The sequence below is a fragment of the Onychostoma macrolepis genome, chromosome 08 (assembly GCF_012432095.1).
Source record: "Onychostoma macrolepis isolate SWU-2019 chromosome 08, ASM1243209v1, whole genome shotgun sequence".
Lineage (NCBI taxonomy): Eukaryota > Metazoa > Chordata > Actinopteri > Cypriniformes > Cyprinidae > Onychostoma > Onychostoma macrolepis.
The window spans coordinates 14,922,320-14,946,048 of record NC_081162.1 but is presented as its reverse complement, the minus strand read 5'-3'; the positions used below and the strand labels follow the sequence as shown (position 1 = coordinate 14,946,048).

The following is a 23,729-nucleotide window of genomic DNA, read 5'->3' as shown; positions in this document are numbered from 1 at the left end:
TGCTTAGCCGTATGTATGCATGTGTGCTTAAGGTTTGCTGGCTTTGAATGGATGAAAGTAGACTTAAGTTTACCGACAGACTGTGACTCATGTGACCCTAATTCAACCCCTACCTCAAACTAACACACGCTCGACCAAATCCTTCACAACAGCGACAATCTCATCTGCTCTCTTTTATCTGTTGGCTCCATCTCTCTCTCTCTCTCTCTCTCTCTCTCTCTCTGTGTCACGCTGTCTCGCTCTCCATGTCAGATCTGCCCTAGATACATAGGTATTTGATCAAATCTAACTGTGTGTGTGTGTGTGTTTGTAGGGTCGAGCAGCAATGTCCTCGTGGATGGTGGGGCAGCCCGACATGTGGACCCTGCCACTGTGAAGCCAGTAAAGGCTTTAACACCGACTGCAATAAGACCACTGGACACTGCCACTGCAAGGTGCATGCATGCTGTTATACTGTATGTTAAATAAGTAGGACATCCAAAAAACATGAAATAAAGAAAGAAAATCACAGATTCACTTATACATGTGCACTACCGTTTAAAAGTTTGGAATTGGGATCTCTTATGCTCACCAAGGCTGCATTTATTTGATCAAAAACAGTAATATTGTGAAATATTACTACAATTTAAAGCTGTTTTCTATTTTAATGATGACAAAGCTGAATTTTCGTCATGCAGTACTCCAGTCTTCAGTGTCACATGATCCCTCAGAAATCATTCTAATATGTTGACTTGGTGCTCAAGAACATTTCATATTTTCAATGTTAAATCTGTATTTGAACTGATTTGTCTGCTGGCTTTGATACTTAAACCCTCTTAAAGTTCCTGTAACATAAGACAAGCACAAGTCTACTCCATACACTCTGTATACCATAAGAACACAAACATACTGTTTCAGTATAAGGATCAGCAGTCACAGTAAAAGCTGTTCCAACAACCAGCAGCTTCATAAACATGCGGAGCGTTATGCTCCTCAGAGAAAACTTAATGTTCCTGACCTTCTCAGAGTTTCAGGAGAGTAAAAACAGTTTCTCAGGATCAGCCTGTGGTGAATCGACAATGCATTTTTAGCAGTTAGAGCTTTTTAGACACACATTTTACATTAAATAGGCACGTTCCAGCTTTACTTTATTTTCAATTTTATTATTAAAACGGTATATAGAGTATACAAAATGATGGAGAAACTAGTGAGCATAGGAATTGGAGATTTTGTGAATTTCCTGCCAAAGCACCACAGCTTTAAATTGAAATCATCATTTGTACATCTACAGGTATTTTAGGTTATGAAGTTGCACAAATTTCTCTTAATAGTAGCATGTTATATTGCACTTTCCTGTATACAGTATGCATTTTGCCAGTATGTACAGATAATACCTTCCAGTCTTTAAATGGATATAGTCAAATTCACACGTTCTTTTGATTTGGTACTATTTATAGGAGTGAATGCCCACGTTCACATATAATTGTTCATACAGTATAGCTGGTCTGGGAAGTTTTAATTGGTTTGTGTGTGTGTGTGTGTTTAAGTGTAATTAAGAGATTAGAGAAATGTGTTCTTCACTCTGGGGTGCTATAATAAAGCTTTACTCACCCTCACGCTGTACATCAGGCTTTTGATTATCTGTATATTACACTCCGATCCCAAAGGAAAACATGAACACACACAATCTTATCAGGCTTTTGAAATATATGAAGGAATTTTGTTTATTATTCTAGCTGTTATATTAGAATCACTATGCTTTGTGATTTTCATCAGTTTGTGTTGTAAATGCATGTGTTAATATGGATGTTTTTGTGTGTGTCAGGAGTTTCATTACCGACGGCAGGGCAGTGATGTCTGCCTGCCATGTGACTGCTATCCAGTGGGCTCCTTCTCAAGGTCATGTGACCCCGAGAGCGGCCAGTGCCAGTGCCGACCTGGAGTGATTGGCAGACAGTGTAACATGTGTGACAATCCATTTGCTGAGGTCACACAAACAGGCTGTGAAGGTACAATAAATACCCATTCATCCAACCATTAATCCTTTCATGTTCTCTCCACAATTGTTAATCATTTCCTCACCCGCTTTTCTTAGTAATCTATGATGGCTGTCCGAAGACCATAACATCAGCAATCTGGTGGCCTAGAACAAAGTTCAACCTGCCTGCTGCTGTCCCCTGTCCCAAAGGATCAGTAGGTGAGTGAGTGTGTAGATTCACATCTGTGTCTTTTATGTGTCTTTTTTTGAAGTCCATCTAATGCATTTCTTCATCTCTTTTTCCAAGGAACTGCGATTCGGCACTGTGATGGAGAGAGAGGATGGCTCGACCCTGATCTGTACAACTGCACCTCTCCTCCTTTTGTGGAGCTAAACACAGCTGTGAGAATCTATACCTCCACATTTACTATAATGAGGCCTATTGCATACATTTTTGGCAGAAACATTGTCTGGGTTCCTACACTGAAGATTTTGCATGGATAGATATTCAAATTCTGTACTATTGGCAAAAATGTATTTTCCTGTTAGAGCTCAATAGGATAGAATTGGTTGTAAGATAAATAACAAATAAATAGATAATATATGTTTTCTATAGTGTATATATATACAGTATATATATATATATATATATATATATAAATATATATAAATACACACATGTGCTCAGAATTGTTGGTGCCCTTGGTAAATATGATCAAAGAAGGCTGTGGAAATAAATCTGCATTGTTAATCCTTTTGATCTATTATTTTTTTTAAATCACAAAAATCTAACTTTTCATTGGAGAATAAGAATTTAAAATGGGGGGAAATATCATTATGAAATAAATGATTTTCTCTAATACATATTGGAGACAATACCCTTTTATTCAATACTTTTTGAAACCTCCATTTGCCAGTTTAACAGCTCTAAATGTTCTCCTATAATGCCTGATGAGGTTAGAGAACACCTGACAAGAGATCAGAGACCATTCCTTCATCCAGAATCACTCCAGACCCTTTAGATTCCCAGCTCCATGACGGTGCTTCTTCTCTTCAGTTCACCCCACTCATTTTCTACAGGGTTCAGGTCAGAGGACTGGAATGGCCAGCAGAAGCTTGGTTTTGTGCCCAGTGACCCATTTTTGTTGTTTTTAAGGTTTGTGTTTGGATTATTGTACAGTTGGAAGATCCAAACATGGCCCATTATAAGATTTCTAACAGAGTCAGTCACTTATTGATTTTTTTATCTGTTGGGATTTGATAGAATCAGTGATGCCATGTGTCTAAACAAGATGTCCAGGACCTCCAGCAGAAATATAGGCCCACAACATAAAAAATACAGCAGTATATGTCATTGTACACATGGGGTACTTTTTATCCCTGTGTTCACCAAACCCATCTTGAGTGTTTGCTACTAAAAAGCTCATTTTTTTGTTACATCTGACCATAGAAGCCAGTCCCATTTGAAGTTCCAGTCATGTCTGATAACTGAATATGCTGGAGATTGTTTTTTGGTGAAAGCATTTTCTTTTCTTGATTTTTTTTCTTGAAGCCCTCCCAAACAACATGTGGTGATGTAGGTGCTGTTTGATAATTTTTTTAAGGTTTTCTGACCCTGACCCTGCAATTCTCCAGCTGTGGTCCATGGAGAGTCTTTAGCCACTCAAACTCTCCTTCTCACCGTGCATTAGGACGATGTAGACACACGTCCTCTTCCAGGCAGATTCATAACATTTTCTATACAATACAATACAATTTCATTTATATAGCACAGTTTAAAAACAACCAAAGTTGACCAAAGTGCTTTACAACACTGTACAGACTACAGGCAAATTAAATACAGCTATAAAACTCTGATATTCACAAAATATACACAGGCTATAAGAATGTGTGGCTGCAAACACAAGGACAGAGACAATTCATCATGGAATATCAAATGCCAACGAGAAAAAATAGGTCTTTAGTGTGGATTTAAAACAGACAAGGTTGGAGCAGTTCTGATATGAGAGGGGAGACTATTCCAAAGTTTTGGGCAAACAACAGAAAAGGCACGGCCACCTCTCGTTTTTAGCCTTGTCCTAGGAACATGCAATAGGTCAGAATTAGTAGATCTGAGCGATCTCGACAAAGTATGAGGCTGTAACAACTCAGTTAAGTACGATGGAGCCAGATTGTTAAGAGACTTAAAAACAAACAATAGAATTTTAAAATCAATTCTGTACTTTACTGGAAGCCAATGAAGTGAGATTAAAACCGGTTTAATACTATCGTATTTGCGCTTTCCAGTAAGAAGCCGAGCTGCTGCATTCTGGACTAACTGCAGGCGAGAGACACAGGACTGAGGAACACCAATGTACAGAGAATTAGTCAAGCCTAGACTAATTGATGATAGAAACGATTTCACTTTGGAGAGAAGCCGGATATGATAAAAACAGGACTTAACAACGGAATTTATCTGCTTATCAAATTTGAGGTTATTGTCAAACCAAACACCCAAGTTTCTGACACAAGTAGTACTGTATGGTGACAGAGAAGTAGTTTCGAGATCATATACACTTTTATCATTGGGACCAAACATAATGAATTCAGTTTTACTCTCATTGAGGCATAAAAAATTTGTTGCAAGCCAAAGTTTCAGTTCTTCCAGGCAATCCAAAATGGGCTTAATGGCATGTTTATTGCCACGCTTTAAGGGCATGTAAATTTGGGTGTCATCTGCATAAAGATGGAAAGAGACCCCATGCTTGTTAAAAATAAGCCCTAAAGGAAGCATATAAAGTGAGAACAATACTGGACCAAGAATCGATCCTTGAGGTACACCAGATCTTAAATGCATCTCAGAGGAGAAATGATGCCCAATATTGACGACATATCTCTATTTATATCTATTTCTGTTGATTGGAAATTCTTAATTATTGCCCTGATGGTGGAAATGGACATTTTCACTGCTTTTCTTAAAGCCACTTTCTAATTTGTGAAGCTCAATTATCTTTTGCTGCACATCAGAAATATATTCTTTGGTTTTTCTCATTGTGATGAATGATTAATTTGGAATTTGGCCTTTGTTTTCCCTCCTATTTATATTTCTGTGAAACAGGAAGCCATGGCTGGATAATTTCATGTTCATAATCACATAATGGTGTGCTCAAAATTGTGAATATGAATAGGAATATATTTCAGATATATATTTTACTCATAAGAATTTCTAGGGGTGCCAGTAATTGTGTCCAACATGTATTTGAGAAAAAAAACATTTATTTCATAATGATATTTCCCCCCATTTTAAATTCTTATTCTCCAATGAAAGCTTAGATTTTTGTGATAAAAAAAAAAAAAAAGATCAAAAGGATCTTTTGCACATTTATTTTCACAGCCTTCTTTGATCATATTCACCAAGGGTACCAACAATTCTGACCACGTGTGTGTGTGTGTATATATATATATATATATATATATATATATATATATATGATATTTTAATATTATTAAAATAAAATTAAAATGAGTCATTTTAAAATGGATTTTGGCATTTCAGCATTAAAATGTGCTGTATTAAAATGCATATTCATTTTGATTTGATTTTGGATTGATTTAATCTTATTAAATTATTAGTGTTTTTTTATTTTATTTAATTTTGTATGTATGATGTGTTGTTACAGCGAAGCTTATTTAAAATGTAAATATAGCAGAAATGAGCATGCACATTGTTAATATTCAGAATTGACCAATACATTAAAAAAATCCAATATCATTCAACATCCATAATATTTATTTTAATAGAGCCCATACATTATGAAGTGTTTCTTAGGATTTGGACTTTGCAAATTATTACATAACTCGTGTCTTAATTATATTTATATAACATCCAAAAATCATTATTCTACACAAAAGTTACAAACTGCTTAATTGTCATAAATTGAATGTGCATTATGCATAGCTCATGTTGACACAGGATGTGTGAAACAGGCCTAAGATCCATAACTTTTACACAGTTTTGGAGCTGCTTGTCTGTATTACATAATAATTTTTTCAATGTGTGTGTGTAGCTGGAGGCTTTAGAAAGAAATGAGACAGAACTCAGCACCATCATTGAGAAAAAACTGGCCCATCAGCTTCGTGACGTCACAGAGGCAACAACCCGTCTCTATGGCAATGACCTTCAGATAGCCGAGCGGCTGCTGTCTCGCCTCCTGACCTTTGAGAGCCTCCAGTCAGGCTTTGGTTTGACAGCTACTCAGGATGCACATTTCAATGAGGTGTGTATTACCTTAGGGAACTGATGAATAGCTGGAAATTTGACATTCAAATTTTATTGAACTTGACAAGACTAGTTGATTAACGTCTTGCTTTGGTCTGTCTCTCTCTGCAGAATGTGTTGCGAGGCTGTAGTGTTTTGTTGGGTCCAGGCAGTGCTGCATTGTGGAGGGGTCAAGGTTCAGGTCAGACTGGAGCGGCGGGATTGGCCGATCTGTTGGAGCAGTACGTCCGCATACTCGCCCAGAACATGAAACAGACCTACCTCAATCCTGTGGCACTCGTCGCCCCAAACATCGGTCAGCATCAATACACAACAAACATACAGAAGAAATAATTACTTTTATTCAGCAAAGATGCATTCAATTGATTTTTAGATTCTTATTTTCATAAAAAAAAAAAAAGAAAAATCAGTTTCAAATAAATGCTGTTCTTTATCAAAGAAAATACAGATCATAATAGAAAGTGTTCAGCATATTAGAATGATTTCTGATGGGAGTGAAAAGATCCATGTCAGTCTAAATTAACTTGACTGTGCTCTGAAAATTGATTTCAGATAAAATGCTTTTCATTGCAACAGTCTTTGAAGCATTTCTGTTGATTTATTTATATTTTGTTCATGAAGGATATTTAAATATCAATCCTGACTTTAAACAAATCTTAGTAAGTTATATATTTAATTAATTTAATTTAATCATTAAATTCTTTTTTCATTTTTTTACTGTGATGGGCATGATACTTATTAATAATTATATTACTTATAATATATTACTTGTATTTTATATATTTTATTTTTTATGTTTTTTGTAAAATAATGTGTGGCATATTAAGTTGCTTCGAACCAGTAAATATTAATTTTGTTTGTGACAAGCATAGCACTTTCACTCTGGAGGAGAGAATGTCTTAGTCAGCTGATGGTGGGAAAAAGTAAAATATTGGAAATAATCTGTCATGTGCAGTGTGAGGTGAAGTTGAGAAAGATCAATGTGAGGCTAACACCTGCAGTGTACACCTCGGGTAGGATCAGCAGAAAAACTGCAGCACTACAGAGAACAGATCTATTAAAAGAATCCTGTAGTTCACACAGTGTGTGTGTGTGTTTGTATTTTGCAGTCATGACTCTGGATCGCGTTGACAACCACACACACGTGCGGCGACGTTTTCCACGGTATCACAGTACTCTGTTCCGAGGTCAAGCGCTTTGGGATGCTCACACACATGTTGTGCTGCCCCCTACTGCACTAGTGTCACAACGCAACTTCTGTATGTATCACATATACACACTCTTTAAACCCATTTACAAAGCTTAAAAGCATTGAGAAATAAATCTGTGTGTTTAGTTTCAGCTCCATCTCCTGCTGGCCCTGTGAACCTGTTGGCCAATCAGACGTTAGAAGCAACAGCAGCGCGCCGTTCTTTGTCACTGCAAGAGGCACCGGTCTCCATTGTCATCCTCCTCATTTATCGAAGCCTAGGGGCCGCACTTCCCCCTAAATACCACACAGACCGTCGCGGCGTCAGGTTAGAAAGTGATAAACAGCACACGGATCACTGTGATCTGTGAGTGTGATTGTCTTTCTAACAATGCATGTGCATCTCTGCAGGTTACCTAGACACCCTGTGTTGAACTCGCCTGTAGTGAGTGTTTCTGTGTACAATAACCAGACATTCGTGGAGGGTTTTCTGGACACTCCGGTCCTGCTGGAGTTTCGTCTTCTGGAGACCAGCAACCGCAGCAAACCACTGTGTGTGCAGTGGAATCACAGCAGCCCGTAAGTCTATGTGCGCTGTCTTTGTTTACTCAATTTCATGTCTCAAGGACAAACAAAACCACTATTATAGGAATAGTTCACCTCAAAAATGGAAAATTCTGTCATCATTTACTCACCCTCATGTCGTTCTAAACCTGTGTAAGTTTCTTTCTTATGCTGAACACAAAAGAAGATTTTGCTGGTAATCAAACAGTTAAATAGAAATACTATGGAAAGAAATACTATGGAAGTCAATGGGGACCATCAACTGTTTGATTACCATCATTCCTCAAAATATCTTCTTTTATGTTCAACATAACAAAAAGATATACAGGTTTGGAACGACATGAACAACATCAATTATTAAAAATGGTTCTTATTATTACCAATTTTTTTAAACAGTTAATACAACTGTTTAATGTTTTCGTTGAAACCATGATACCTTTTTTCAGGATTCTTTGATAAAGAAGAAAAAACAGCATTTATTTGACATTGAAATCTGTACTGTCGCTTTTGATCAGTTTAATGGGTCCTTGCTGAATAAACATGCCTTTCTTTCTTTCTTTCTTTCTTTTAAATCTCCCTTACCATGATACATTAATGATAATTCATCTGTCATGGTTTCCACAAAATATTAAACAGCAAAATCAATTAAGAAGGATCATGTGACACTGAAGCCTGCAGTAATGGCTGCTGAAAATTCAGCTTTGTCGTCTTTTAAAATATATTAAATCAGAAAACAGTTATTTTAAATTGTAAAAAATATTTCACAATATTACTGTTTTATATTTGATCAAATTAATGCAGCTTTGTTGAGTGTATTTGACTTCTAATGTTCAAAAACATTAAAAAATCTTACAGACGGCAGACCTTTGAATGGTAGTCTGTATTCTTCTTGTAAGGAATAACCAGTAAATGCTCTGAATGTGTGTTCAGTGTATCAGCAGGAGGCTGCTGGACGGTGAGGGACTGTAGTGTGGTATATAGGAACACGTCACATGTTCGCTGTCAGTGCCACAGACTGGGAACTTTTGGAGTCCTTATGGACAGCTCACAGAGAGAGGTGATGTACATGCGCACACACACACAGAACAAAGAACGATCAAGGCCACGTCACTGAAAAACTATTCTTTACAAGAAATATTCATGTTTTTCAAGAATCTAATACTACATAGCAACAGGATGTTCCATAGTGACTTCTCCTTCAGCACAAGCACCGTTGCTGATATCTTTTCCCTTCTCTCTCTCTCTCTGTTTGCTAAGCAGCAGTTAGAGGGTGACCTGGAGACCCTCGCCATAGTAACATACTCCTCGCTCTCAGTTTCCATGGCGGCGTTGTTGCTAACAGTGGTGGTTTTATCGTGCCTGAGGGGACTGAAATCAAACACACGCAGCATTCATTCCAACATGGCTGCCGCTACGCTCCTCTCCCACCTCACATACCTGCTGGGCATCAACCAGACGGAACAACAGGTCAGAGAGGAGAGATGTCTGTGTGTGTCTGAATCTAAATGTGGGTTAGTGAGACAGACAAAGAAAGTTTGGGTGGGCTCGAAGACAAGAACACTGTAAGAGACAAACGCAATCTGTGTAGTCTCCTTTGTGCTGAACGTACATTGTTATTGATATGTGACGCTGAAGACTGGAGTAATGACTGCTGAAAATTCAGCTTTGCCATCAGAAATAAATTACATTTTTAATTATATTGTAATAGAAAACAGTTATTTTAAATTGTAATAATATTTCACAATATTATGTTGATACAATACAGTGTTGGTTCAAACAATATATAAATCACAAATTTGTAAAAAATTAAATAAATATATATATTTTTTATATTTAAATAATGTATATGATGTTAAATATATACAGTAAATATTACACACACACACACACACACACATATATAGTAAATAAAGTTCATCATATGATCAGTTATTTTTCTTTGTTTCATTCAGCTTTGTTTATTTTCCATTTTGAATAAAAAAAGTCCCAGATTTTTAACGTGGTCTCAGACATTTAGAGCCACTTTATGTTTTAAAGCTTTTATAAAGGCGAGTGTAACAGCAGGTATTAAACATCATGAATAGTTCAGTAGAAAGCAAGCTGATTGTCAGGATAAAGCACTTGGCAGCTTGAATATGATTTGTCATTCAGAAACTGACATTTCAGCCATTAGAGCAATATGGTACAAAAGCCACTTACACTACACAGTGAGCTGGGAACCAGACATTATTTAACACTTTTCTTGACACAGACGCTCTCTCTGTATCTCTCTCGTCCTCAGACAGACACTCACACATTAGTTCTCTTTCTAAAGCAGGTTAACACCATTTTTAACAGACGTTATTCTCAGGAGTGCAAACCACTCACACTAAAAGCCTGTTACTGCTGAGTTCATTAATTTCAACCATTGTACTGGGATGTGGGTGTGTATGTGATAGAGTATGTGTTCATTCATAATTCATCTTCTCTCACGAACATCGACTTTGCTGGCATATATTGATTTTAGACCTTAGATTCTGTTTTTTGGACATGTGCTGCAGAGAGCATTCAGGAAGTGGTGGGAATGAGATCCGGAAATGGTTTAAGCTGGATTTGAACTCAAAACACCCAACTGAGCACCACATCTCAATAAGTCAGAACCTATGTGCAAACAACAAAGCCACAGCATCTCCCACTTTTATCAGGCCAATAACTCAATAGAAAGAAATATGTATGTTTTAATGTAGTATAAAACTAATGTTTTTTACACATGAAATATGCTGTTATTGTCTTTTCTCTGGTCTAATTGGTTTATTCTGTCTGATTCTCTCTGATTGGTGCAGTTCCTGTGTACGGTGGTTGCAATTCTGCTCCATTACTTCTTTATGTCGGCATTTGCATGGCTGTTCGTGGAAGCTCTTCATATTTACCGTATGCAAACAGAAGCGAGAAACATCAACTATGGAGCCATGAGATTCTACTATGCTATTGGCTGGGGAGTCCCTGCTATCATTACAGGTGTGTAAACACACACACACACACACACACGTGTACTTTCATGCAGATATGCTCTGTGACATGTGTGTGTGCTGCAGGGCTGGCAGTCGGGTTGGATCCAGAGGGGTATGGCAACCCAGATTTCTGCTGGATCTCCATGTACGATAAGCTCATGTGGAGCTTTGCAGGACCAGTTAGCGTCGTCATCCTGGTACTGTGCTCTTCAGTGTGTTTGTGTTGTTTGTGCCATTTAATGGTTTTTATGTGTCTCTGTAATTCTCCCTCTGGATGTGTGAAGTACTGTAATGATCGTCTATATTGACAAATCTCTCTGTTTGCAGATGAATGGTGGAATGTTTTTAATGGTCCTGCGTATGACATGCAACCCCACTCAGAAGGAGATAAAGAAGCTGCCCGTGATGTGAGTACAACATGCATGTGTTCAGGAACAATCAATATGGAATGTTGGAGGGGAAATTTATAAATTTATCATCATGAATATTATTTGTGTGACCCCAAAAAATGAAAATTTTGTCATCATTTACTCACCTTCAAATTGAAACCTGTATGAATTTCTTTCTTATGCTAAAAACAAAAGAAGATGTTTGAAACCAAAGTGAGCATTTTTTTCTTTACACCCCAACCAAAAATTATTATATTATATTATATTATACATTTTTTCCAAAAATTGTGAAAGTTATACTGGTGCTTCTTCCCTGCATATGTGCTAAATTTCTTGCACAGAATTTATGACTTTTCGCCTCTTTATTCTACATTAATTCCTTTTATTCTATTTCTCTCTCTCTATCTCTCAGTTCTACTATCCGCAGTGCCTTCCTCCTGTTATTATTGAGTACATGTGTTTGGTTGTTTGGTCTTATGGCTGTTAATAACAGTGTCCTGGCGTTCCACTACCTGTTCATTGTCCTCTGTTGCGTACAGGTAAGTGTGCACTGGCTCTTACTCATCTCTTCTTTTGTGTGTTTGTGTGCTTGAATTTGTCATTGTCATTTTTGCATTATTTACCCTGTACACTTTGACAGTTGTGTTCTACATAATGTAGTATAATGTCATTCTCCTACTCCTGTGTCTCAGGGATTGGCTGTACTGTTGGTTTTTACTATCCTGAACTCTGAGGTGCAGGAGGCCTGGAAACTGGCCTGTCTGGGCAAGAAAAGCCCCAGTGAAGAACCTCCCAGACCTCCACAGATTACAGTTAGTGAACACAAACATACATATTATCATATGACCCCCAACACATTCACAGCTTTACACACGCATCTTTAACACAAACCCGTATTTGACCTCATGGAGTGAAAATAAGCATGTGGATTTGTAACCTGCTGTATGTGTGCAGGGCCAAAATCCATACAACAGCGCCTCCCTGCTGGAGCAGAGCGGATTACACCGGATCACACTCGGAACTTCAACCATCTCATCAGTCAGCAGTGCCAGGTCTGTCAACACATCAACACATCAATTTCAGATTCACAATTCTTAAAATGATGTATACCAAAAAATAAGCACATTTGACAATATTGGTGATATATTAAAATAAATGTGTGTGATGAACTAACAATGAACTATGTATTGTACTGTATTTTTTTTACTATGCTATGCTATTATATATATATATATATATATATATATATATATATATATCACGTGACACTGAAGACAGGAGCAATGGCTGCTGAAAATTCAGCGTTGCATCACAAGAAAAAAATTACATTTTAAAATATGTTCAAATAGAAAACAGTTGTAATAATATTTTACAATATTCCTGTATTTACCATATTTTTGACCAAATAAATGCAGCCTTGATAAGCATAAGAGTTCTTTCAACAACATTAAAATAAATAAATAAATAACTAGAGACCACATACTTTTGTGCAGTGTATTTTGTAATAAAACAAATGCAAAATAAAAATAAATAACTGTAGACTGTATATCACTTTCATATTTTAATATTGTACATTATACATCATTTGTAAGCTGAACATTTTTGTTGACTACCTACTGTATGTATCTGTATGTAGCAAACTGAAAGCCTGAGTGAAGTTGGCATATATGTTTTTCTCAGGGAGAATCTCTTGGCACGGCAGACTCTAGAACACACTCTTGGTCACACAGGGGCCACTGACCTGGACGTGGCAATGTTTCACCGCAACGGAGGTACACTAACACACAATAACCTGCATGCATGTACGTATTCACACTTACACACACTCCTTAACTGCTCGCTGGTCATTCTTTATTCTTTATTCATCATTCTTTAATTCTAGTGTTTGTGACCATGTCATGTCAGAATTAGTGTCATTTAGTTTATCTATTTTTCTGTTTGTCTGTCAGGTGAGGACTCAGACTCAGATTCTGATCTCTCACTGGAAGAGGAGCGGAGTTTGTCCATCCCATCATCAGAGAGCGAGGACAATGTGCGCCTGCGTGGACGCATCCAACGACGCTTCAAGCGGACTGGTCATGGCGAACGTTTACTCACAGAGCCCACCCACAACGGTGGAAAAGGTACCAATATTATTGTTGCAGTTGTCTATGAGTTATTGTTACTGAAGCCAAAGGAGTGCAGAAACTTAGTTTGTGATACCCAACTGTTAGTGTATGGAATTGTTTATGTGTCAGATCTGGATGGCAATGACCTGCTCTCCTATTGGCCAGCGCTGGAAGGCTGCGAGGCACATTCACTGCAGAAATGGGGCTCAGAGCGCCGCCTAGGGGGCGACTACAGCAAGGACGCAGCTAATAACAACCAGCCAGAAGCAGCACTGACCAGCGGAGATGAGAACGGACTCACACACAGACACCGCAAGGGTGAGGCACACATTCATATTATCCAATATTGGCCAATAACGATACTTATTCCTTCTTCTTTTTTTTAAAATTTAGATGACCTCTGCTGTCGTCTAATGCTTACGTAAAGTTAATCTTAAAGAACCTTAAAAACAACTTCACCAACACTACACTGTACTGGCTACTGGCTGTTATCTGGGTTGTTATTGATATTATTATAGTTAACTAAAACTGAAGTCATAGTAAGTAATTAACTGAAATAAAATAAAATATTAATTTAACATAATTAACTTAAAATTAACAGAAGTAAAATAAAATATTTTAAAATATTAAACTTATTTTTTCATCTAACTTATTATTCAGCTAGTTGCCAAGACTACGTTTCTCATTTTCATTGGTTTAGCTTGATGTACTAAAATAACTAAAATTGTTAATAAAACTATGCTGTCATGTTAAAAAAAAATTATAAAAATGGCAAAAATACACAACTCAATTACTAAAACTTTAATTAAAATTAAAATAAAAACAGGGAATATAAAAACAAAACCTAATTCAAAATATGAATAAAAGCTATAACAGTAGCTCAATGACGCTAAAATAACACTGGCTGATATTAAATATTGTTATAATTTTTTTCATTTATTGACTTATTTCCCCTATTTTTATTTTTAGATTACCTTTCCATCATTTATCACTTACAACTTACTTACTAAGTTAGTATTTAAAATTTAATCTCAGTATCCATTTTGCATACTGTACTTTATATGTACATTATTATATTGTAGCATTTTACAATATTTTTAAAAAAAAAAAATAAATAAATAAGGATTGTATTTTCATTTAACTTTTATTAAGAAAATATTTTAGAAATGAAATATTAATAAAAATAGAATAAATTATAATTCTTTATATAATTGGTTATCTGCTTTTACATGAAAATAGTTATTGGCTTATTGCTATGTTCATGTATTGACAGAATTTTAATATCGGAGCATAGGAAGCCATACTAAACCCCTCTGCATCCGTTTCTCAGGAATCCTGAAGAATCGTCTGGGCTGCCCTCCTGCTCTGCAGGGCCTGTCTGCCGTGGGTCGCGCTCCCAGCGAGATGTCTTGGTACAGGACCTCCACATTGGGTCACAGAGGCGTCCCAGCCGCCTCCTATGGTCGTATGTACTCCGGCACCGGCTCACTGTCCCAACCTGCTTCCCGATACTCTTCCCGCGAACACCTGGATTCACTTGCACGACGCCAGCGTTCTCGTGATAACCTCGACCTGTTGCCGAGACGACGCGAGCTTGGTGCCGAACACCTGGGTGGGTCCAGAGAGAGGCTGGGCCCAGTTCACAGTATCCATGCCTCCAGGGAGGATCTGGTGGGCAGGGGTGGTATGGTGGGATTATTGGGGGCAGAGGGTTCGTTAAGCGGTTCGAGAACGCAGCTTAACACTCTAACAAGGCAACAGGCCTCTCGGGAACACCTTGGAGGGGCTCTTATGAGCAGTCGGTCCCGGGAGCAGTTGGAATCTAACGGCGGAGCGCAGCCCTGCAGGGAGTGGCTGAGAACCCTGCCGCCCCGACAGCTCTCACACCCTGAGCCACACCCACCCTCCTCACCCCTCCACCAATCACAGAGGAACCCCAGGAAACCCTGCCCTCTCGCCGTGGTCGCCTAGACTCCGCTCCCCCATGTAGGTACCCGCCATCTGCAGCTGCACCCGGAGCTCCGTCCAGTCGCCCGCCCTCTAGTGAACACCTGGATATCCTCTCCTCCATACTTGCCTCCTTCAGCTCCTCTGTCTTAACCCCGCCCCCTAACCCTGTCGCTGCCTCGGCAGGCCCCTCCCCTTCCCCACCTCCTCTCTCTGCAACCTCTCAAAGTGTCTCTGAAGTGTCACCTGACTCTGAGTAAGTCCAGCCCCTGTTTTGTCTCCTTTTGTGTTCCTCATTTGTTTCATGGTCATCCTTGGTTCTGTTCAGTTACAAAATGTCAAAACTGCTCTTTTCCATACAGAAAAATGCATGGTGATCCGTTACAAATTTTGTGTGGTTTACTCTTCAGCTCTTTATTTAAAAAATAAAAAATAAATAAATACAAGTGAAAAACATGAAATATGAAAAATTCTATTAAAAATAAAAATATCCTAAACAATTTAAATATATAAATTAGAAAATATGAATGTTGTTATTAAAAATGTAAAAGTTTTTATTAAAATAGTCCTAATTAATGAATAATGATAATAATAATAATTATATTTTTATTTAACATTATAAAATATAAAAAAATATTTTATATTATTTACATTTTACTTGAAGCATCTTGGAGACGTTGCCACAGTTCTTCTGGATAAATAGACATAACTGACTTAAAACCATTTTTTAGCAGGTGAAAACCCTAGTGTCCTAATTATTTTGGCCACCGCTGTATATAAATGAAAGATTTAAATATGTAATATAAATAGCACTAAGTGAGCTACCACTGGTGCCCCTTCAAAAAAAATGTACAGGATGACATTATCCTGTTCTGTCTTTTTCTTTTTTCTCTTTGTAGAGTTAACAGAAGTGATGGACAATCTTGATGATTCCTTCACAGTCCCATAATGCACCTCTGCAGATGGGCTCAAGAATCACAGGACATAGCCGACCAGAGCGTTCAGGACTCCTACTTCACCCTGGGAAAAGCGTAGGATGTGAGAGTGAAGTTGTTCATCAAGGGCTTGAGATATCACCCTCCTGAGAACAGACAGGAAATCAGACCAGAGAAGGTGATGATTTCTATGATTTTCAATTAATCCAAACTACAAACCTCAGATTTCAGTCCAACAGCTGAGAGGACTGGTCAGAGACAAAGAGAGAGAGAAAAAAACTGTACAGAACATTTTTATACTTTTTGTATCTTTTTCATCAAAGATCAAAGAAGAAAAATCTCTAGTGATGTTTTTGAAGATGTGTGGATATGTGTTTAAGTGGGTAGGATCGAAAAAAAACATTTTCAAACCCATTCCAAGCCAAAACAGTCCCAAACATTCCCACTCCAATCTTTCCACTCCAACATGTGTTTATGCAACAAGCCACGCCCACTGATAAACCGGAGCGAGTCTATGAAGAAAAGGACTGGTCCGTGTAAATGCAGAACTTATTGGCCCAAACATGGGATTGGTGGAAAACTCCAGAGACAGTGATTGTAATTATAAAGAATTATGAAACAGAAGATATGTTTGGACCGTAATGATTGTCAATCAATGGATTGTTTTCAGACAGGTGACTTGATTGGAAGATTTTAGCTCGATCTAAACACATTTCTTCAACAAACCCCAATAAACTCATGTTTGTATGAAATGCCTATTTTTGGCCAAACTGCTCTGAAATAATATTGAAGCATGTGTTGAAGTTTGTTGCAGAGACCTTTTAATCATTCATATAACTAGCCTACAAGACTTCGTAGCATAATTAAGACGTCTTTCATATCCAGAATTATCATAATTCAAACATCGCTTAAGGAAATGTTACTCAAAGATCCCAAGTCAGCTATTCAGGAGAAGATATTTAATTCTTTTCTAACAAAGAGAGCATATCTAGATATCAGTCATTATTGTCTCTGTGGAGTATTGAATAATCTTGGTGCTTCAGAGGAAGGAACATTGTAAAATGAGCTAAATACAGTCATTAAGGTGAGATGACTTCAAAATATCAAGCTCCTGTTTAAAAGGAAAATTGTGATTCATCATATGACTTTATCTCTTTAGTCATTTGCAGTATTACCTTGAGTTTTGCCAAAAAGAGTGCCCTATATCATTCCTTTTATACCTCTTACCTGTCATAAAGTGCTCCAGTACTTTTTCTATTCATGGTTTTATATTTTATTTATTACTGCATAACTTTATCTTGTACAGACATTAAATTAATTTATTTTATTTATTAATATTTATTGAAATTCATTTCTCTACCATAATCGTTGCTGGAGTGTTTATAAAGAAGTGCGTATGGGAGTTTTGTTTTTTTATAAGAGCGATTTCATCTGTTTCAAATGTTTTATGTGTGAAACTTTTGTACATGTATCGTCTGATATGTCCCCCTTCTCTTCTGTTCACAATGCATTCTGGGAAAAGAAATATCCTCTGTCCATCAGAGAGAGAGAGAGCGGTAGAAGACAATGATTGGGTGGGAGAGAGAAAAGGGGAATGTATAATGGCTCAACATGTTTATCGTGGGACATGTTGTATCCCTTTTACTTACAGGGGTTTTCAGAAAAAAAATCTGCTACCAATGGGAGATGAAAGTGAGACCCGTTGGGCGTCAATAAAAGAGTTATTGCTACCATGCTTCTGTATGTTTTTTTTTTGGGTTTTTTTGAATATTCAAGACAAACACTTCTATGGTTAAAAAATGTAACTTGTTTATCACATTACACATTTTTCTGAATTTCAGTCAAATCAAATGAAATTACATCTAAATGTAAATTTTATATCTGCTTTTACAGTGGAAGGTTGTCACTAGTTTAATTCAGTCTAACATTCTGTTTCACTGGTTTACACACTCAATTTCCAGTCTACTGTTGTAACATTCCTTAAAAGACAGCTCATCTAAAATGAAAGTATCATTTACTCACCCTCATGTTGTTTCAAACCTGTGTGACTTTCATACAACATAGAACATGAAGGTTTGGAACATAATGAGGGTAAGAAAATGATGACAGAATTTCCATTTCAGACCTTTAAGGTTTTCATATTTTGAAAAAGAACAAAGGGCTCTGTTCCCAAACACTGTATACTAAGACAAGTAATTCAACAACACTGAATTAACTTCAAGCACTCCATGAGTAGGAAGTCACTTTAAAAGAAGCACTTATTTACCTGAAAAAACCTGCATAGTATAAATGAGCTACAGTGAACTGAATCTAAAGGTTGGTCCTGAAGACGCTGTCCTAAAACAGTCAGATGAGTTGTATCCAAGGATAGATTATGGACTGGCAATGACCCCTGAAATGTTTTCCACAAATGGATGTTGCAATATTGTATCTTAAAATGATGTTTTCTCACCTCATACTTGCAGTGTAATTTCTTACCACAGTCATTTTTAATGTTTGTAATGTAATGTATCCTATAGAGCATCAAACAGGGGCCTTGGAGAATCAATCCTTAATCAATCCTTGGTTTGATCCACAAGCATTAAATTAAAATGCTATACAGTAACATTAGAAATCTCATTTCAGTTCATTTCCTCTTCTCATCAAGCACAAGTATCAGGACTAAACATCTCACTGCTCAGTTCTGGCCTGACTGTGCGAGGGTTTTGGGCCGTTCACAAAGAACATGTTTTTGCATTCCACCGCGCTGCTTTTCCATTGTAAACGTGCACTAGATGGACGTGTTCGACTATTGCACTCCAATTTCCAAATTCCCATTTGGAATACTTCCCTAAAATAAGATTTTCAGTTGTTTTTGTTATATGATATCACTTAAACATGAGACCCACAGAGACACAGTGCATGATAAACATTCACTCTCTTAAACAAATTAAATTAAATAACAGATCAAAGTAATTACATTTACATTATACTAAAACCTTACAGGCTTGTAAAAAATGGTAAATGTTAATTTTATGTTAATAATTTTACCCATGTAAAACAAATGGTAGCATTGCATAGCATTGTTTATCCTCTGCAAATTAGATGCTAGAAGCTTCTTTGTTGACAATTGCGAAGCTAACATTAACATTATGATTTGATTCTTTATATGTTATAATCTAAGTCTGTCGGACTATGGAGTGCCTTTAAAGAGAAAATTCTGTTGTCATTTACTTCTCCTTATGTCGCTCCAAACATGTATGACTTCCTTTCTTCTGCAGAACACAAAAGAAGATATTTTGAGAAATATTTCAGCTGTTTTTAACAACACTGAACTCATTTACTTCTATTGTATGGACAAAATAAACACTGAGGCATTTTTCAAAATAACAGAAGAAAGAGTTTGAAGTGATATGAGGGTGAGTAAATTAGGAATTTCACTTTTCAGGTGAATTATCCCTTTAACTATCCCACTTTTGATTGAATGGAATGCAGCATCAGTGTTGACGAGAGAGAGTATGAAAGGAAATCAGATTTGAATCGGCTATTGGAACAAAGCCTGCTCGAGTGAATTCCCCCCTCCATATGATACACATGGTACTTTCCTAAACACCAAGTAAGTTTAGTCCACAATAAAAAATATATTGTTTTGTAAATAAACAGCATTGCTAGAATAAAAAAAAAGACTTTCAAAAAGAAAGCAAAAATAGCTAAGACGTCATAAACATCTGAGTTCAAGTCTGTAGATATTCGTTATCCTCGCTGTCACTACTGGAAGGTGGAGGATCTGCGCCGATCTTCCGTAGTTTGGCTTGATAATATCTCTTCTTGGCTCGTGCAGCCTTCTCTTTTTGTCTCACTGCTTTCCTCTTCTCCTCCCACACACACTGCTGCAGCAGTAACAGACTCATTGTCTGCTGATGCTCCAGCTCAAACAGTTCCTGTCGACGTGCCTCCCATTTCGAGTTTGAGGTATAAGAGTCCATTGGCGGTAATGAATTCTCAACTGCTCCTCCAGCAGGAGCACGTGGCACCACCGACTCTCTGTGTGGGGTATCAAAGTTTGCACCCCTAGTCCCTGATCCCAGCCCTGAGGTGCTTCCTGCATGGGTTGGGTAGATGAGGGAGAGACGGCTGGACCTGGAAGAGACTGAATGTGAGTGGAGAGGAGAGGAGGCAGTGCCAGGAGGAATCCCAGAGTTAACAGGTTGGTGAGAGGGTGAGACCAATCCAAGCTCAATGGCTAAGTTCTCCTTGCTGTCTACTTCCTGTAAAAAAGGAAGTTTAATAGCATCATAATTGCTGTACATTTATGTAACAAGGCTCAAAACGGCATGCTATATTGAGAGTATAACATGCATGCATTGTACATGTAGTAAGCACAGGACATTTGCAATGAATGCAACACTGGTGAAAATGTATATGCCTAGTGTATGGAACACAGAATATTACAAAAATTACCCTTTTAAAAATGTTATATTAATATTTATTCATATAATATACAATTATTTATATATAGTATATATCAGCTTTATAATAAAAAGCAAGATTTTTCATGTTTGTTTTTAAAAAAAAAAGGTCATTTATGTTCACCAAAGCTGCATTTATTTGAGCAAAAATACAGTAAAACGGTATTGTGAAATATTATTACAATTTAAAATAATATTTTTTATTTTAATATAGTTTACAATGTCATTTATTACTGTGATGGCAAATCTGAATTTTTACCAGCTACAGTATTACTTCAGATTCCAGTGTCATATGTTCTTTCAAAAATCATTTTAATATGCTGATTCGCTGCTCAAGCAACATCTCTTATTAGTATCAATGTTAGAAACAGTTGCGCAGATTAATATGTTTTGTGGAAACTGTTACATTTTTTTCAGGATTCTTTGATGAATAGAAAGTTCAACAAAACCGTATTTATTTATTATAAATGTCTTTACTGTCAATTCCTTTAAAAAAATCTTATCCAAAACCTCTGAATGGTAGTGAATGTAGTTTATGTAATTATAAATGAATAAATACATTAATATTACATTTTCACCACATTTCCTGTGTTTACTCCATGTAAAATGTTAACATTTCACATTATAAAATAATGGTGCAAGCAAGAACACTTTCCATGCCATAAGAGAGTTAATCATATTTTTATAATAAAATCAGCAATATAAAAGAAAACGCTTAGCTTAAGAGGTACTTTAGTAATACTTTCAAGGCTGATTTCAGTCTTACATCATTTTGACTGTGGTCAGCATCTTCATGCTCACTCCCATTAGTGCCTGAAAGCCCCATCACTACAAGAGAGAGAATGACTCAATTAATCTTCTTCCTTGTATAATTACAGAGCTGACAGCTGGGAAGACTGGTAGTATTTCATCCTGTAATAGAGATGACATGACTATTAATTACCTGCTCCAGGTGAGCTACCCCTAACCGAAGCATAGCTGCCATCTCCGTCTACCTCCTCCAGACAGGAGATGAGGTTCGGCACCAGAGCAATCACTTCTCTCTGCACCTGACAAGAACCACACACAACCACACTGTGTGTTACTAGAATTTCCAAAGCATGTAACTCAATTATAGAAACATAAGACTTCAATTTACCTGAGTGAGGGCAGACACAGGAAGCCCAGCTGCCTGCTGTTCCTGTCGCTTCTGCAGTGCAACACGACATTCCACCTTCAGCCGTTTCCACAGCGTCTTCAGAGAGCCGATGCTGCTGGGGGGTCGACTCGGGAACGCCGCATTGAAGGCCTGAGCCAGCTCTGCCCATACAGCGTTCCGGTGCACAGTAGTGTTGGTGTCTTTCCGAAAGTCCTGGACTGTGTCCACCACCGCATGGATTCTCCGAAGCAGGAAAAGCTTCTGCTCCAGAGTGAAGTTTGGCATACGGTACGTCATGGTGGTCAGCATGAGTGTATTTGTGTGTAACTGGGTAAGAAGGCTTATATTGAGGTACTGTGTGTTACTTCATTTGTAGAAATTCTACAAAGTATCGCACTGGTTTTATTTTCAACAGAACATTCTAGTTTGAAAACATTTACATGGTAACATTTGCAGTATCACAGTGTCAGTTTTTGAGTTTTACATTCCAGCATTACAGGAAGGTGAGGTTGGTTTGGTGTCGTCATGTGCAGTACACTTCCAGAGTTTCAGTTGCAGTGATATATTAAACTCTGGATGCCACAGGTAAACTGCTTCAGTGTTCAGCGGGAATGCATCCGGGATCCACCTGATGCGCAAGGGGTCACCAGGTACACATGTGGAGTCTGTAATTCAGCAGACAGAAAACAAAATGAAAAGGAATAATTGCTGTTTTAGAATCTTAATATCTGCTCCTCCTCTTTGAAGAATTAATTAAACATTTGGTCTTCGGGGAAAAAGCCTTATGTGCTCCAAGAATTGATTTCTGAGAATCGGTTCTTTTGAACAGTTCGTTTCAAAGAGCCGGTTGAAAAAAAAAAAAATAGTTCAACAATTATTCTACCGACGTCGTCGTTTTGTTGATAAAAGCGATTATTGTAATTTGTCTCCGGTTTTACAGCCATGCAGCTAATATATATTTTTAAGTATTTATTATGTAAATATAATGTGTATTTACATTGTTATAACATTCCATCTCTTGGTGAAAAGATTGATAAAATATAAATTATAAATTATTACACTTGATAAATTATATTTATTAAAACCAACTGTTTTGTAAGTTGAAAAAACTGTCGAAATACATTTCCAATTAATTTTATTTGTTACAATTCAATTCTATTTACTTGTTGAAGTAATTTATCCAAAATGTTCGGTTCACTCCAAATGTTTTCATTATCAACTCACTCGTGTATCCTCGGCTCATTCAGGTTGTTTCGAAAACGAATCGTTCAGTCCATTTTTGTGAACTAGTTCAACCGACTCATTGCAACGATCAGACTCAACAATTCGTTCAGGAATCGTATCGCTATTAAATGCAAGAATGAACAAAGAAGAAACAAGCCTTCAAAATCACCGATTCGCCATATAATTCAGGAGCAGGTGGAACAGGCTGAATTTTAATATTACTACTATTAGTATGGATCCGCTGGTCTCGTTAGCCACAGCGCTAAACCAGAGCATCGCACTAACGTTACAGAAGTGAACCTGAGCTGCGATTTAAGACTACAGCTAGACCTCACTGTTCTTAATTAATCTCTCATGCATTCACACAATAGCTTATGACAAACTGATTTTATATTATTTATATTGACCCTACTTACATGCAATCATCAGTCTGACGATTTTATCCCGAAAATATTACACTTTGTCCCCACCCCCTGGGTTTAAGCGGTCCGTAAGAAATTTAAACAACAGACTGGAGACACATGCGCAAAATGACGCTCCGGGCATTAAAAAAAAAAGGCAGTTCAGTTCACTGGTTTGTGC

At 37.3% G+C, this 23,729-nt stretch overlaps 2 protein-coding genes across 2 annotated transcripts in view; one reads left to right on the top strand and one right to left on the bottom strand.

Moving 5' to 3' along the window:
- Positions 1-18,050, top strand: part of celsr3 (cadherin, EGF LAG seven-pass G-type receptor 3) — a 46,168-nt gene extending 28,118 nt beyond the window's left edge. The window contains 23 exon segments of the mRNA XM_058784139.1: positions 314-434; positions 1,805-1,988; positions 2,075-2,176; positions 2,265-2,359; positions 6,004-6,213; positions 6,327-6,510; positions 7,325-7,474; positions 7,552-7,732; positions 7,816-7,983; positions 8,899-9,025; positions 9,229-9,435; positions 10,791-10,965; positions 11,043-11,155; positions 11,286-11,365; positions 11,760-11,886; positions 12,040-12,159; positions 12,302-12,399; positions 13,028-13,119; positions 13,297-13,470; positions 13,585-13,773; positions 14,786-15,364; positions 15,367-15,658; positions 16,302-18,050. Of these exon segments, the coding sequence (XP_058640122.1) occupies positions 314-434; positions 1,805-1,988; positions 2,075-2,176; positions 2,265-2,359; positions 6,004-6,213; positions 6,327-6,510; positions 7,325-7,474; positions 7,552-7,732; positions 7,816-7,983; positions 8,899-9,025; positions 9,229-9,435; positions 10,791-10,965; positions 11,043-11,155; positions 11,286-11,365; positions 11,760-11,886; positions 12,040-12,159; positions 12,302-12,399; positions 13,028-13,119; positions 13,297-13,470; positions 13,585-13,773; positions 14,786-15,364; positions 15,367-15,658; positions 16,302-16,329 (3,796 nt within the window). The 3' untranslated portion in view covers positions 16,330-18,050.
- Positions 18,051-18,109: 59 nt separating this feature from the next.
- LOC131545412 (fibrinogen silencer-binding protein) lies at positions 18,110-23,691 on the bottom strand. The gene is made up of 5 exons (XM_058784207.1): positions 23,564-23,691; positions 21,924-22,588; positions 21,729-21,834; positions 21,552-21,613; positions 18,110-20,584 (listed from the first exon to the last, which is right to left on the bottom strand). The coding sequence occupies exons 2-5, from the start codon at positions 22,230-22,232 to the stop codon at positions 20,051-20,053; spliced, it is 1,011 nt and encodes a 336-aa protein (XP_058640190.1). The 5' UTR covers positions 22,233-22,588; positions 23,564-23,691; the 3' UTR covers positions 18,110-20,050.
- Between the last annotated feature and the right edge of the window lie 38 nt (positions 23,692-23,729).

Bases quoted from the DNA above. Each gene is read 5' to 3' on its own strand.
- LOC131545412 (XM_058784207.1), bottom strand. From the start codon at position 22,232: ATGCTGACCACCATGACGTACCGTATGCCAAACTTCACTCTGGAGCAG. The intron at 21,835-21,923 runs GTAAATTGAAGT...GGTTCTTGTCAG, and splicing joins CTGTGTCTGCCCTCACTCAG to GTGCAGAGAGAAGTGATTGC. The intron at 21,614-21,728 runs GTAATTAATAGT...TCTCTCTTGTAG, and splicing joins GGGTAGCTCACCTGGAGCAG to TGATGGGGCTTTCAGGCACT.